Source organism: Chiloscyllium plagiosum, chromosome 34 (assembly GCF_004010195.1).
Source record: "Chiloscyllium plagiosum isolate BGI_BamShark_2017 chromosome 34, ASM401019v2, whole genome shotgun sequence".
Classification (NCBI taxonomy): Eukaryota; Metazoa; Chordata; class Chondrichthyes; order Orectolobiformes; family Hemiscylliidae; genus Chiloscyllium; species Chiloscyllium plagiosum.
In genome coordinates this window covers 40,114,632-40,130,537 of record NC_057743.1, presented here as the reverse complement: position 1 = coordinate 40,130,537, position 15,906 = coordinate 40,114,632, and the positions used below count along the sequence as shown (strand labels likewise).

General features: G+C 43.8%; 1 protein-coding gene and 1 long non-coding RNA gene across 6 annotated transcripts in view; one reads left to right on the top strand and one right to left on the bottom strand.

Annotated features, from left to right (window-relative positions):
- Nucleotides 1-2,657: 2,657 nt before the first annotated feature.
- LOC122540460 lies at nt 2,658-3,480 on the bottom strand. Its single transcript, XR_006309311.1, has 2 exons — nt 3,396-3,480; nt 2,658-2,740 (listed from the first exon to the last, which is right to left on the bottom strand). It is a non-coding gene; the product is annotated as an uncharacterized LOC122540460 (long non-coding RNA).
- Nucleotides 2,739-15,906, top strand: part of LOC122540459 — a 33,063-nt gene continuing 19,895 nt past the window's right edge. For 2 of the 5 annotated variants that reach the window (XM_043676295.1, XM_043676299.1), the window contains exons 1-4: nt 4,567-4,870; nt 4,986-5,082; nt 7,459-7,636; nt 14,034-14,179. In XM_043676295.1, the coding sequence (XP_043532230.1) occupies nt 4,869-4,870; nt 4,986-5,082; nt 7,459-7,636; nt 14,034-14,179 (423 nt within the window). In that variant the 5' untranslated portion in view covers nt 4,567-4,868. Of the gene's footprint in view, nt 4,016-4,566; nt 4,928-4,985; nt 5,083-7,458; nt 7,637-14,033; nt 14,180-15,906 lie in introns of those variants that run through there. The other 3 variants (XM_043676298.1, XM_043676296.1, XM_043676300.1) reach the window with 3 other exon arrangements.

Genomic DNA, 15,906 nt, shown 5'->3' with positions numbered 1-15,906 from the left:
CATCAGTCAAAAATTCAAGGGGTTGGGCCGGAGGACAATAGACATTTAAAATACCATATTCCTCACCATGTATTACGGCCTTAAGGATAACAAGCCAACCATATTCATCTTTAACATGATTTGGAGATGCCGGTGTTGGACTGGGCTGTACAAAATTAAAAATCACATGACACCAGGTTATAGTCCAACAGGTTTAATTGGAAGCACTAGCTTTCTGAGCGCTGCTCCTTCATCAGGTGGTCATCTTTAACACATTCTATTAAAGTGAATGGAAAATTCTTCTGGGTGAATATGGTCATTCCCCTGCTGTTAGTATTAAAGGACAAGAAAAAAACCCAATCAAAGCCACCCTGCTGTAACTTCAAGCATTCCTTGTCATTAAGGTGAGTGTCCTGCAACAGGGCAACATCCACCCTCTCCCTTTTGAGGTTCGACAACACCTTTTTCCTTTTAACTGGTGAATGGATCCCTCCAATATTCCAGGTGCACCATTTAAGAACACTGCTCGCCATGATCCTTTACAATCACCTTTGACTTGCCAAGAGGAAGAATTTGACTTACAGCACGCTGAGCATATACAAAAGAAGACTGGTGGAGTCTATTTACAAAAAACCAAAAAACTAAACTAACTTACAAAACACAAAAGGTACTTAAGGGGGGAACTTTGCCCCTTACCAATAGAGGCTTACACCTCCCATACACATCTCCATTCCCCTATCCAGTTCAAGTCGCACCCCAGACCCAAGCAATAGAAGGAAACAGACAAAATAGTGAGCACTCCACCCACCCCCAACTATATACCAATACCAATCCTAATTGGAGAAAACAAAACACACCAACAGCAGCTTCTTTAAGAAGAGGGTAATATTAAAAACATAGTGAGAAAATAAAAACCAAACATTATTGTCCATGTCTATAAATCCATCCGAATTATTTTAAAGTGGTTTTTCACTTATCTCAAGGAGTCAAATGACCCCACTGTCTCCTCGTGAGAAATATGAAGCACCGCTGGGTATCTCATCGAATATTGAATACCAAGTTCCCTTAATTTTCTCTTGACCTCATCAAACAATTTTCTTTTATGGATCACCGGCATAGAAAAGTCCTGGAAAAACACTATCTTAGTTCCCTGATAAGTTAGGGCCTGTGGATCTTTCACCATCCGTCTAGAAGATTCCAGGACTCTCTGATTGTCCCTGTATCTTTGAAATCATACCAAGGCCAGATGGGGGCACTGATCCAGACCAGATCTGTGCACTGCAACCCAGTGAGCTCTGTCAACCTTTACCCGGTTCACCTTGGCATCCCACCCAAGAAACTGTGGCAACCAGTCTTCAAATAAACTTACTAGTTGCCCAACTTCCATTCCCTCCTGCAGCCCAACTAACCGGATATTTTTCCTCCTACCCCGATTTTCCAGATCATTGACCTGTTCAGTCAAGGCCCTGGATCTGTTTCTCGAGGGCCTGTATCTCCCCCACCGAGGACTCGACCTTGGTCTCCAAGGCCATGGTCCGCCACTCAACCTCTTCAACTTACTCCCCGAGCCCTTCCAACTCCTTCTCATGCTTTCGTGGCATGACCGAAATCGGCTCCAGCCGAGTATGATTGTTTTCCATCAACTCCTTGATAATCCCTCGGATCGCCACGAGTTATTCAGCAATGTTCTGCTGTGCAGGTACCTCTTTCTTGGCTGCCAAGGGAACTGCAGCTGCATCCACAGTCGCAGGCCTGCCGATGCCTTAGGTGTGTGTCCCATGCATTGGAACTTGGCTGTATGCTTTCCTTTGGTGATCCTCCCTCACTCAAAAAGTATTTACAGTAGAACCTCAGCTATCTGAACATCAACCATCCGAATCCTGGACCATCCAAACAAGATCTCAAGGCCCCGCAGAAAACCCAGCATTTAGCAATCAGTTAAATGGCATTATGGCATGTATTGCTAAATAACCAAGAGATGTTCGGTAACCGGTAACTCTTGGCTAACCAGCATTATGGTGTGCATAGCTGAATAATTGAGGAACGCTCAAACAACTGGCACTCATAGATTACCGCTTGTTTCCAGCCACCTGAATGATCAATCATCCAAACAAAATACTCCCCCGCCTGTCCCGGAGTATATGGACCTTACATCCATATTTTGTTTAGGGCGGCACGGTGGCACAGTGGTTAGCACTGCTGCCTCACAGCGCCAGAGACCTGGGTTCAATTCCCGCCTCAGGTGACTGACTGTGTGGAGTTTGCACGTTCTCCCCGTGTCTGCGTGGGTTTGCTCTGGTTTCCTCCCACAGTCCAAAGATGTGCAGGTTAGGTGAATTGACCATGCTAAATTGCCCCTAGTGTTAGGTCAGGGGTAAATGTAGGGGTATGGGTGGGTTGCGCTTCGGCGGGGCGGTGTGGACTTGTTGGGCCGAAGGGCCTGTTTCCACACTGTAAGTAATCTAATCTACAAAAAATAGGTATTCAGAAAGAAGGCAAATTAAAACCAGCTTACCATATCAGGTCTGAGTAAAGATTTAATCTGCTCAATTTTTTCAAAATATTGTTTTTTTATAGCTTGTGGGTCTCACTAACTATGTTAGTATTTATTACCTTGAAAACAGGGTGATGAGCTGCCTTATTGAGTTATTGTGGTGAAGGAACTCTCACGTCAATGGTCAGTAGAGAACTTGGAGATTTTAATCCAGCAACTTTGAAGCAACAGTGATACAAGTCTGAGTATAAGGGACAGTCCCAGCATCTGTTGTTATTTAAAGAAATCAAAGATAGTAACAAGCTTGAAGAAAAGGCATAAATCTGCAAAGATAGATGACAGATTGGACAAAATATTAAAAACACTGAAGGATTACCAAAACATCAATAAGGAGAGAATTAGAGTACGAGAGAAAGTTTGCCAAAAATATAAAAACAGAAAGGGAAAGGTTTGTCAGTTAATTTTAAAAAAAAGAATTAACAATGTCAATTATAGAAAACAAGGCTGCGGAATTAGTAATAGAGAATAAAGAGATGGCAGATGAATTGAACAGATATTTTGCATCAGTCTTCATCTCAAAGATCGAAAGTAGCTGTAAATCAGGAACTGAAAATGACAGAGAAACTCAAGAGGATTACAATTACCAGGGAAATAATATTGAGTAAGCTGTTGAAATTGTGAGTTGACCATCCAGAGTTCTGATGGATTTCATCATAGTGTCTTAAAGGCAGTAGCAAATGAAGGATTGTTTTGTTGTTTTAATTTACCAAAACTCATTAGATTTGAGGAAGACTAAACAAAAAGAAAGAGAATTATAGATGCTGGAAATCTCTGGAACGCTGCAGCAAGTCTGAGACAGAGATGTTGGAATGGGAACACAGGCATGGGCTAAAACGGCAGGCAGCTGGAAATTCGCAATCACCTTTGCAGATAGGATGTGTTGCTCCTTGATTCGCATCTCTTTCTGCTCTCTGCCTCGACAGACGCTGTGCAAAACGTACAAACCGTTATCCCCGATGAAGAGAGCGCAGCTGATACGCAGCAACAACAACCTCATTAAGGCACCACACAAACGCAGAAACCAATAAGGGGGTTGAGGTGGTAATAGATGTTTCCATTATTTTCTGCCTCTTGTTTTGCTGGAAGTGACGCAGTCCAGCAGCATCTTGTCCGGAAGCATTTGCCCGAGAGAGTGAAACCGTTGGCAGTGAGATGCTGAACTGTTAGGGTGTGTGGCAGGTACCCTGTCCCAGGGACTGGTCTCAGAGACAGCGGCTGCTCCCAGAGCCCGGGCTGGACGTGCCAACAGGTTGGAATAAATCTCAATCTGTATGAATTATTCTCGATTTCCATCAATCAGGCTACTATGGGATTACAGACAAAATACGTTTCCGCAGAGAGAAACCAACGGAGGAAATGAAGGAAACCAGGAAACAGAAGTTGCTGGAGAAACTCAGCAGGTTTTGCGGGCAGAGAAACAGAAGTAACTGTCTAGAGAAGGGGCACTGCACTCGAGACATTAGCTCCACTTTCTCCCCACAGGTACTGCCGGACCTGCTGAGCTTCTCCAGCGCTTTCTGTTTTTGGATCTGCTTGGCTTTGCTTTATTTTAAGGAAGATCTAAAATCCGAAATCTATGGCATCACTGAGGGTTAATTATAACTTGGTGTGATCCCGCAGATGGGCGAAATGGAATCGGTTTACGAGTGGTGTTTAAAATTCACATCCGCTCCAGATTCTGGGAACAATGGGCTGATCGGAAGTGTGTCCCGGCTATCTGTTACAGTCTGCCTCTGGTCTGGAAAAGTGCAATGCAACAATCCTGCATTGCTGTAGGACCTACTCAGACTGGATTAATGGTCAGGAAATGTCAGTTCAAAATCATTGTTTTTAAAATGAAACCGTGGAATTAAAAGCCAGCATCAGCAATACTGACCATATCCCCAACTGGTCACAGCTGTCCTGACCATGCCTAGGGCTCATAACAGACAATCAATTCTTCAATATATAATTTCAGTTACATCACACTGCAAATTTTTGCTATAAATTCTGTGTTACGATCAAGCCCTCCACAATCACCTGATGAAGGAGCGTTGCTTCAAAAGCTAGTGTGCTTCCAATTAAACCTGTTGGACTATAACCTGGTGTTGTGTGATTTTTAACTTTATGAGCTGCTTGCCCAGAGGCACTCTCTGCTCGCCTTGCCAATGGAACGGGGAGTTCAAATAATGAGAAACGGACATCGAACTTTAATTGCCTCTCGCTTGAAGTTTTGAGGTCATACATGAGCAGACGAGAATTGATGATCAGCCTTTGGTTTTCATGTGTACCCATTAAAGACTCTCCTTGGAAAAGGGACATTTCATTCTGCCTAAACATCTTTTGTGAATCGTAAATGTATCATCTCTCCACATCACACGTGCCGCAGAGCAAATACTTTCGGGGGGTTATCAGGTCAATGCTTTTTGCTGTTTGTTAACTAACGGTTTTGTGCATTTTTTTGTCATTAAAGGGACAGTATGGAGTCCAATTGTAATGACGATAGTGAGACCCCATTGCCAAACTTAACGCCACGGCATAAAGAGCTTGTACCCACACCATGTGGTCCAGTAAGTCTGACAATATTTGTGACGTTTGTAATCCTCAGTAGTGATGGTACTATGAACATGTTCAGTTGACGCAATGAGAAGCGGAGAGTATATTATCTCAGTCTCATTGAGGCTCCAGTAACTATTGCAGTTCTTGTTCTTTTTTTTTTTAACCAGGAGACAGATATGGAGTAAGATAGGGAGGATTACAAACATATCTTCATACATAGGTTATACTCAGAGGAGGAATCTTAGTTCAAATTCAGTGGTTGCATTGATGGTCATTACCAATTTGTAAAATTTCTTTTGGATCTCCAACACCTTCCCATTATTTTTGATTCTGAATTCCTGTCACATTGAGTCCTAGAATCAGACGTGACTGAAAGAGACCCTTTGGTCCAAACAGTCCATGCTGGTCATAATCAAATAGTCCCACCTGCCCGCATCTAGCCCATATTCCCCTAACCCTTTCCTATCCATGTACTTATCCAAATGTCTTTTAAATGTTGTAATTGTACCCAGAACCACCACTCCCTCAGGATGTTCATTCCACAAACCAACCACCCTCAGTGTAAAAAATTGCACCTCATATGTTTTTAAAATCTTTCACTCTCACCTTACAAATATGCCCCCTAGTCTTGAAATCCCCCATCCTAGGGAAAAGACAAGTACAATTAATTTTATCTGTACCCTCATAAGTTGTGTTAGTTTTGATAATTTCAAACATAAACAGATACCTTGAGGAAGATAATTTATTTTCTGCATCTTCTGTTTAGGATTACACCCTGGCCAGGACAGTAAATGTGACTGATGGGCCATTAGCTTATTCTTACACACACTATATCTGAGTGAATGAAGTGCTTCATTACTTGTTGATTCAGAAATGCAAGAAGAACGTTCTTCTTTATTCAATGTGATCAGGTGACTTTCTATCAAGTCTGCTGTAAAGTTTCATACACTGACTGCAAGTGAGTTGTAAACAGCCCAAAATATTTCACAGTAGCATTTTCTTCATGAATAAGGGTTCGGAAACAAAGCAGAAATTGCTAGAAAAGCTCAGCAGATCTGGCAGCATCTGTGAGGAGAAATTAGAGTTAACATCTCGGGTCCGGGTTCTGAGGAACGGTCAGGGGACCCGGAAAGTTAACCCAGATTTCTCCTCACAGATACTGCCAGACCTGCTGAGCTTTTACAGCAATTTCTGCTTTTGTTTCTGATTTACAGTGAATGCAGTTCTTTCAATTTATATGAAGTATTTGGAGACTGTTTTGTCTGAAAATATGTTACAGTGAGGGAGTGACATGGTGTAATGTCACTGGACTTATAATCCCAGGCTAATGTCCTGGGAAACATGGATTTGAATCCCACAAAACAAAAAAAATGAAAGAACTGTGGATGCTGGAAATCAGAAAATGAAACAGAAATTGCTGGAAAAATTCACCAGGTCTGGAATCATCTGTGGAGAGAAAGCAGAGTTAACATTTCAGGTCCATTGATCCTTCTTCACAACCAGACTTCAGAACTTCAAAGTCTGGGTCCAAGTGAAATCTGAATTAAAGCCTCATTAAATCAAGATACTGAAGGGGACTGACAGGATCCTGAGAATTGTTTACCTCACACTGGGGAATGTGAAACACAGGGGAGGGGGCACAGCCTCAGGATAAGCAGCTGATTATTTAGGACTGAGCTGAGGGGCGACTTCTCCACTCAGAAAGTTCTAGATGCTCCATCGTTGAGAGTATGTAAGGTTGGGATGGACAGGTTTTTCAATTCTCAGGTGCACTTTTTTAAATAAACCCCCTACAATGTGGAAACAGGTCCTTTGGCCCAACAAGTCCACACCAACCCTCGGATGAGTAACCCCCCCCCCCCTCAGACCCATTCCCCTTCCCTGTTATCCCACATTTACGCCTGACTAATGCACCTAACCTACACATTCCTGAACACTATGGGCAATTCACCTGACCTGCACATCTTTAGATTGTGGGAGGAAACCAGAGCACCCAGAGGAAACCCATGCAGACATGAGGAGACTGTGCAAACTCCACACAGACAGTCACCTGAGGCTGGAATCGAACCCGGGTCCCTGGAGTTGTAAGGTAGCAATGCTAACCACTGAGCCACTATGGCACCAGTAGTGGACCAAAGAGTGAAGTTAACACCAAGATGAACCGTGGTCGTACCAAGTGGCAGAGCATGTTTGACCCGTTATCTTCTCCTGCTGATATTTCTTATGTGGAACCGTTGCTATATCTACAGTATCAAATTCTTCCTAATTGTAAAGACCTTCATTAAACTGTGAATTTCCAAACAAAGCATATAATGCCTGTTCAAAAATAACCTTCCAATGTGCATGAAATAGAGAAAGAAAAGGACCTTTTCCCTCTCTCTTTACAGATGAAACAATGTTCGGAATTATCTTGTTTCGAGAAGGTATATGTTGCTGCAGCAATCCTTTCTCTCATTGCCATGTTGGTTGTGACTATCCAAAGTATTGTAATTCAGGTGAAAGATGGTAGTAAAGATCCAACCCAGGAAGATTTCACCATCTCATTGATACAGCTCATTGGAATAGGTAAGACCTATTCAGTTACTTGTCTGTGAATGTGTAAAGATGCATTGCCAACTTAAAGCAGCAGACCAGAAATTATAATAAAAGCAAAATCCTGAAATAAAAATAAAAGTACTGGAGAAACTCAGTGAGCTCTGGCAGCATCTGCGGGCGAGAAACAGAGTTAACACAATAGACAGCTCTTCAGACTAATAATAATTGCGAGTCATATTAATGTACAAATATTTGTTGTTTGTGTATGAAATTCCACTGACTGCTTATTTTAAAGCAGTTGTTATTTAACAGGTTAAAATGGGTCTGAATGGCAACTTTACTGGCAGCAAACTCTCGCGTTTGTGCATTTTATTGAACCAATCATGCATGATGATTTTTGCTCAAGTATTTTGTGGTGAAGGTCAGTTAGCATTGGGCAGGTCAGTCAGCCAGCCTGTGGTGGAGGTCAGGCAGTATGCAGGAGAGGCAGTGGGAAGTGCACATTGCAGGTGGTGGCAAAGCTTATGGCTGCAATTGTGAACCTAATGAGCTTCTCCCGTTTCACAGCCAGTGTCTCAGTGCTGCAGGAAAGCTCAGACCATGATCATGACAACTGTGTATACTCAGGCTCAGTTGTTTTTGATCAGCGCTGACTCAATGCACCAAAGGGTGTTTTGCTGTGCTGTATATCTCTAATGACAAATTGTTGCCATTGTGGCTCTGGATCCCAGACTTCAAAGGGATGTGTGAGGCCACACAGCAGTTCAACAAACTCTTTTCCAACAAGTTTACAAGAATTTGGTGAGCATAAGAACTTGGAGCAGTAGGAGGCCGTTCAGCCCCTCAAGCCTGCTCCGCCATTTAATACTATCATGGCTGATCTCACTTCAGCCTCAACCCCATTTCCTGTTCACTCCCCATAATCCATTACTTGTTAAAAATCTGTCTCTCTCCTCTTGAAATTTATTCAATGTCCCAGCATCCACCACCCTCTGGGGGGAGGGAATTCTACAAAATCATGACCCTTTGAGAGAAGTAATTCCTTCTCATCTGTTTTAAATCTGCTGCCCCTTATCATAATCCTATGACTTCTCATTCTAGATATGAGGAAACATCCGCTCTACATCTACTCTTTCAATTCCTTTAGCATCTTAGAAACCTCAATTAGATCTTGTCTCATTCTTCTAAACTCCAGAGCATATAGACTTAAACTGCTCAATCTCTCCTCATAAGCCAAGCCTTTCATCTCTTGAATTAATCTTGTGAACCTTTCCTGAGCAGTAGTTTCATCCTTTCTCAGTGATGTGACCAAAATATGCAACACTCCAGATGCAAGCTCACCAATGCCTCATACAGTTGGAGAAACACTTTCCTGCTTTTATACTCTAGGCGATATGGTGACACAGTGGTTAGCACTGCTGCCTCACAGCGCCAGAGACCCCTGTTCAAATCCCACCTCAGACCACTCTCTGTGTGGAGTTTGCACATTCTCCCCGTGTCTGCGTGGGTTTCCTCCGGGTGCTTCGGTTTCCTCCCACAATCCAAAAATGTGCAGGTCAGGTGAATTGGCCATGCTAAATTGCCCATAGTGTTAGATGAAGGGGTAAATGTAGGGGAATGGGTCTGGGTGGGTTGCGCTTCAGCAGGTCGGTGTGGACTTGTTGGGCCAAAGGGCCTGTTTCCACACTGTAAGTAATCTAATCTAAATCTAAATGCCAAGATTCCATTCATCCTCCTGATTACCCGCCGTACATGCAGACTAGCTTTCTGTGACTCATGCACAAAACACTCAGATCTCTCGGCACTGAGGTATTTTGAAGTTTCTAATGACTCCATAAGCACTAACCTACTGTCTTGTCTCAATATTCACTCTCCCAGCACTGCCACTTGCCAGTAACGTTCTGCTGGTGTCCCTTGTGAGATAGTGCAGTCCGAAGTTAGGCTCTCAAAGCCCAGGTCTCTTTGAAGGCATCCCGTAAGACTTTCTACTGGCTTCCCCTTGAATGTCAGTAGCAACCCTGCACCACTCAGCTAGCACTGTGTAGCAGCACCACAACAAGTAAAGGCAGGCACCACGGGAATACACAAGGGTGAACAGTTCACCATGGTTTGGAAAACTTGATATTTTATTGGATAAAGATGCTTTGTGAAATTCTTTTACTTATGTTTGTTATTACTGGGTGACAGCCAGGAAGATGTGGTGATAATCCATTTGAGATGGACTTGATAATGGGGAATGGTGAGTCCAGTCTCTGACCCACCCATCTGGTTACTCCTCCTTCTCCTGGCGTAAGGGCAGCACCTTCCTTATTGAGAGGCTGTGGATGATAAATAGATCACCATAGCTTTAGAGACCTGGCAAACTATTACAAAAACAGATAGTACTGGAGAAATTCAGCAGGTCTGGCCAGCTGCACTTTCTGTTTTTATGTTAGACCTCAGGCATCCGCAGTAAGCTGCTTTTATTTCAGTGGAATGTTGCTGGGTGAGGCTGATTGCTCACAATGGCTCTCACCAAGGGCCCCTCTCTCCTGAAATAAGAGGATAGCAGAATGAGACATATAGAGAGGGATAGCTTCTGCTCCCAACTGCCAGCCTCTGGGTATGGCTGACTGGCATGGAATAAATGTCGAGGGACTCTTATCAGGAGAACAGCCATTCACCAAAAGGATTGGTCTTGTGAAAAGTGCGTTTATAGGTGGATGTCTTGCTGATACTGTACCTCTCCCTTTTATCATGGGCATTTGTGGGGTCTTGCTGCTGCAGTGCCTGACACCCTGCACTGTTGGATTTTCCACTCTCCTAGTGAGATTGCACCTTCTCTTTCCCAGTGTTAGGAAATGTTGGCAATGTGGTCCAATTCAACCCAGGAGAGCAAGGAACTGGAAGACAGCATTGACACAGGGTCAGGTGACAGTAGAGGAACTGATCCTTGTAACCTCTTGGTCGCTATCACTTTCCTAGCTTCCCACAGAGTTGTAGGGTGCACCTGATCAGGTCCTAGGGATTTATCCACTTTTATGCATTTCAAGACATCCGCCACTTCCTCCGCTGTAAAATGGACATTTTTCAAGGTGTCATCATCTATTTCCCTACATTCTATATCTTCCATATCCTTTTCCACAATAAACACTGATGCAAAATACTTGATTAGTATCTCCCCCATCTCCTGTGGCTCCACACAAAGGCCGTCTTGCTGATCTTTGAGGGGCCCTATTCTCTCCCTCGTTACCCTTTTGTCCTTAATGTATTTGTAAAAATGCTTTGGATTCTCCATAATTCTATTTGCCAAAGCTATCTCATGTCCCCTTTTTGCCCTCCTAATTTCCCTCTTAAGTATACTCCTACTGCCTTTATACTCTTCTAAGGATTCACTTGTCTCTTGCTGAGATATTTGTATCATCGATAGTCACAGGTGAGGTGCTAGAACACTGGAGGTTGGCAAATGTAGTGCCACTGTTTAAGAAAGGTGGTAAGGACAAGCCAGGGAACTATAGACCAGTGAGCCTGACCTCGGTAGTGGGCAAGTTGTTGGAGGGAATCCTGAGAGACAGGATTTACATGTATTTGAAAGGCAAGGACTGATTAGGGATAGTCAACATGGCTTTGTGCGTGGGAAATCATGTCTTACAAACTTGATTGAGTTTTTTGAGAAAGTAACAAAGAGGATTGATGAGGGCAGAGCAGTAGATGTAATCTATATGGACTTCAGTAAGGCGTTTGACAAGGTTCCCCATGGGAGACTGGTTAGCAAGGTTAGATCTCATGGAATGCAGGGAGAACTAGCCATTTGGATACGGAACTGCCTCAACGGTAGAAGACAGAGGGTTGTCGTGGAGGGTTGTTTTTCAGACTGGAAGCCTGTGACCAGTGGAGTGCCACAAGGATCGGTGCTGAGTCCTCTACTTTTCGTCATTTATATAAATGATTTGGATGTGAGCAGAAGAGGTATAGTTAGTAAGTTTGCAGATGACACCAATATTGGAGGTGTAGTGGAGAGCGAAGAAGATTACCTCAGAGTACAACGGGATCTTGATCAGATGGGCCAATGGGCTGAGGATTGGCTGATGGAATTTTCTTTAGATAAATAAGAGGTGCAGCGTTTTGGGAAAGCAAACCTTAGCAGAACTTATACACTTTATGGTAAGGTCCTAGGGAATGCTGCTGAACAAAGAGACCTTGGAGTGCAGGTTCATAGCTCCTTGAAAGTAGTATCGCAGGTAGATATGATAGTGAAGAAGGCGTTTGGTATGCTTTCTTTTATTGGTCACAGTATTGAGTGCAGGAGTTGGGAGGTCATGTTGCAGTTGTACAGGACATTGGTTAGACCACTATTGGAATATTGCATGCAATTCTGGTCTCCTTCCTAATGGAAGGATGTTGTGAAACTTGAAAGGGTTCAGAAAAGATTTACAAGGATGTTGACAGGATTGGAGGATTTGAGCTATAGGGAGATGTTGAATAGGTTCGGGCGGTTTTCCCTGGACTGTGACCAGTGGAGTGCCACAAGGATCGGTGCTGGGTCCTCTACTTTTCGTCATTTATATAAATGATTTGGATGTGAGCAGAAGAGGTATAGTTAGTAAGTTTGCAGATGACACCAATATTGGAGGTGTAGTGGAGAGCGAAGAAGATTACCTCAGAGTACAACGGGATCTTGATCAGATGGGCCAATGGGCTGAGGATTGGCTGATGGAATTTTCTTTAGATAAATAAGAGGTGCAGCGTTTTGGGAAAGCAAACCTTAGCAGAACTTATACACTTTATGGTAAGGTCCTAGGGAATGCTGCTGAACAAAGAGACCTTGGAGTGCAGGTTCATAGCTCCTTGAAAGTAGTATCGCAGGTAGATATGATAGTGAAGAAGGCGTTTGGTATGCTTTCTTTTATTGGTCACAGTATTGAGTGCAGGAGTTGGGAGGTCATGTTGCAGTTGTACAGGACATTGGTTAGACCACTATTGGAATATTGCATGCAATTCTGGTCTCCTTCCTAATGGAAGGATGTTGTGAAACTTGAAAGGGTTCAGAAAAGATTTACAAGGATGTTGACAGGGTTGGAGGATTTGAGCTATAGGGAGATGTTGAATAGGTTAGGGCTGTTTTCCCTGGACTGTTGGAGGCTGAGGGGTGACCTTATAGAGATTTATAAAATCATGAGGGGCATGGATAGGGTAAATAGACAAGGTCTTTTCCCTGGGATCGGGGAGTCCAGAACTAGAGGGTATAAGTTTAGGTGAGAGGGGAAAGGTATAAAAGAGACCTACAGGGCAACATTTACACACAGAGGGTGATGCATTTGTGGAATGGGCTGCCAGAGGAAGTGGTGGAGGCTGGTACAACTGCAACATTTAAGAGGCATTTGGATGGATATTTGAATAGGAAGGGTTTGGAGGGATATGGGCCGGGTGTTGGCAGGTGGGACTAGATTGGGTTGTGATATCTGGTCATTGTGGACTGGTTGGACCGAAGGGTCTGTTTCCATGCTGTACATCTCTATGACTCTATGAATCTGTAACTGTGGCCTTCCTCTTCCCTCTTCACTGAGCTCCATGTCCTGGTCATGTCAGACCAAGAGGCCAAGTACTCCTTTTCCCAGACTGAAGAACCTCCCCTTGATGACTGATCTTCACATAACACAGCTGTAGGGCCCAGGATGCACTAAATGCTTCACTTAGGAAGATGGCCATACACCCTGATAAACATGCCAGACTTTCATAGAGCTATCTCCAGTGGAAACCAGTTTCATATTCCCAATGTCTCATTGTCTTTGTGAAGAAATGGAACTGTCTCACAGAGGTTGTGATCAGCTGCTGGTCGGTAGATAATCTGTGGGCAGGCAATGTTTACAGGGACAGAGTATTAATGCCGACAGACCATAGGGGCTCTTGTGCAAAGGTGGCAGTGTCCCTGCCTCTAAGCCCAGTTGGAGGACCCCCCCAGCTCCAGCAGTGTGTAATCTCTGAGTGGGTTGGTTAGGCAAAATAACTGCATCCCTGAGAGGAAAACTTGTTCAAAAGTGCAGACAGGGTTCTTGTGATGCAGTGGTAATGTCCCTACCTCTGTGCCAGGAGACTTGGGGGTTGAGTCCCACCTGCTGCAGGATGGTACATCCCTGATCAGATTGATTAAACTATCAATTCAGACAGTTCTTAGTTTTGTGCCTCATTTGAAAATGTTTACCCATGACTTGGTGTGTAAGGCCCCCCCATTGTGGGTGACATTGGGCCTTGAACCCCCGACTCTCTCACTCATAGATGAGCCACTGGTCATATTGGAGCAATAACACTTTGGGCTTCTGGCCAAGAAAACTGGGTCTTGGCCTGTTCGGCATTTACAAATACATAACAGTTGACTCATAATGTAAGCCTGTTTTTCCACTTACTAATTCATACTAACGCTGTCCCTTCTCTGGTTGTCTCTCCCAAGTGTTCTGCTTTTACTATGTGCTGCATGGGATTTTCCAGGAAAATCGCCAGGAGCTAATTGCATTTGTCCTCTCCATTTTATTCGTTGTGATCCGATCTGTGGTGAACTTTGCTTCAGCGACACCAATGGAAAGAGCGGAACTGCAGGTGGGGGTCAGGAGCATGTTCTGTATATTGTGTACGTGTACTGGGTCCCTGTCTCCTCCTCACAGAGGTTTACAAAATTATGAGGGGCATGGATAGGGTAAATAGACAAAGTCTGTTCCCTGGAGTCAGGGAGTCCAGAACTAGAGGGCATAGGTTTAGAGTGAGAGGGGAAAGATATAAAAGAGACCTAAGGGGCAACCTTTTCACACAGAGGGTGGTACATGTATGGAATGAGTTGCCAGAGGATGTGGTGGAGGCTGGTACAATTGCAACACTTAAGAGGCATTTGGATGGGTAGACGAATAGGAAGGGTTTGGAGGGATATGGGCCGGGTGCTGGCAGGTGGGACTAGATTGGGTTGGGATATCTGGTCGGCATGAACGGGTTGGACCGAAGGGTCTGTTTCCATGCTGTACATCTCTATGACTCTATAATTGACGCCAAGATCAGATTAGCCATGGGCCAATCTGTAATGGAGCAGGCTTGAGGGGCTGAATGGACTACTCCTGGTTATATTTCTAATGATTTTCCATTTTGTTCAGGCCACTGACTTGGGGATCTACCTAATGAAGCTGAACACAGTGACTAGTAAACAGTTGGATTGTTGTCTATATTGGATGCTCATTGTTATTGGCTGTAGTCATTGTAAGCGAAAGAGAATAGAGTTTAGGACTCATTACAGGCACCTCCCATCTGTACAGATTCCAGTTTCAAATGAGAGGCTGACCAGACCTGTCTGGATTCGTCAGTATCAGGTTTGCAAATCTGACGTTTCTCCTTTTCCAATAATTCAATACCAGGATATAGACGACATCTTAGAGACCACAGTCTACATGAGGCAAGCTTTCTGCTATTGCTCAAACACAACAGACTGCCGAATCTCTCAGAACCACCCCCTCAGTCACAGCTTGCAACACTGATACTCCTTTCTCAAGAAAGTTGCTCATTTTTGACTGTTGTATTGTTTGACCATTATTTTGGGTGCTGATGCTCATTCTGGGAATTAATCGAAAGGCTGGCTAATTTCTTAAGCTGACCCTCTGCAATAAACCTTTGTAAAGGAAAATCTCCTCCTAAATGATTTATTACATTAGCAATATTTTTAAAAAACATATGAAGTTGTTTGGGGCTAGAAGCTTCTGTGTTGTTTATAAAGATGTAGCAAACAGTGACAGTGATACTGAAAGACTGTGAAAGCACAAAGCCAGTAAAGCAGAGTGAGCAAACAGGTAGCAGGTGGAGTTTATTGCAAATAAGTGTGAGATGATGCATTTTGCAGTAGCAGACTGCAGTTGCTAGGTTAGATTGGAGAAGCTGGGGTTATTCACCTGGAATTGAGGGAGATTTTGTCAAGGCAGGCAAGATTTCTATGTGTTTAGATAAGGGAAATGACAGAAAGCTATTCTCTTTAGCTGATGGTGTAAGGACTGGGGAAACATAGATTTATTTGGTCAACCGATGCAGGTGGGATATGGGGAAGAACATTTTATGCAGCGAATGGTAATGAGCTGGAATTCATTGTCTTGCACGGACACTGGAGAGAAATAAAGTTCCTGGCTGGAAGGGAGAACGGGACCAATTGGATTTCTTGACAAAGAACCAGCATGGATCTGATGGGCTGTACGGCCCCCTTCAGTGCTCTATGAATTAGAGAGGCAACAATGGGGAGAAGGAGAAGTAGGTGGGGGAGGGTGTGGCAGTTGGGTGGGTGTGGGGAGGGTGTGTGA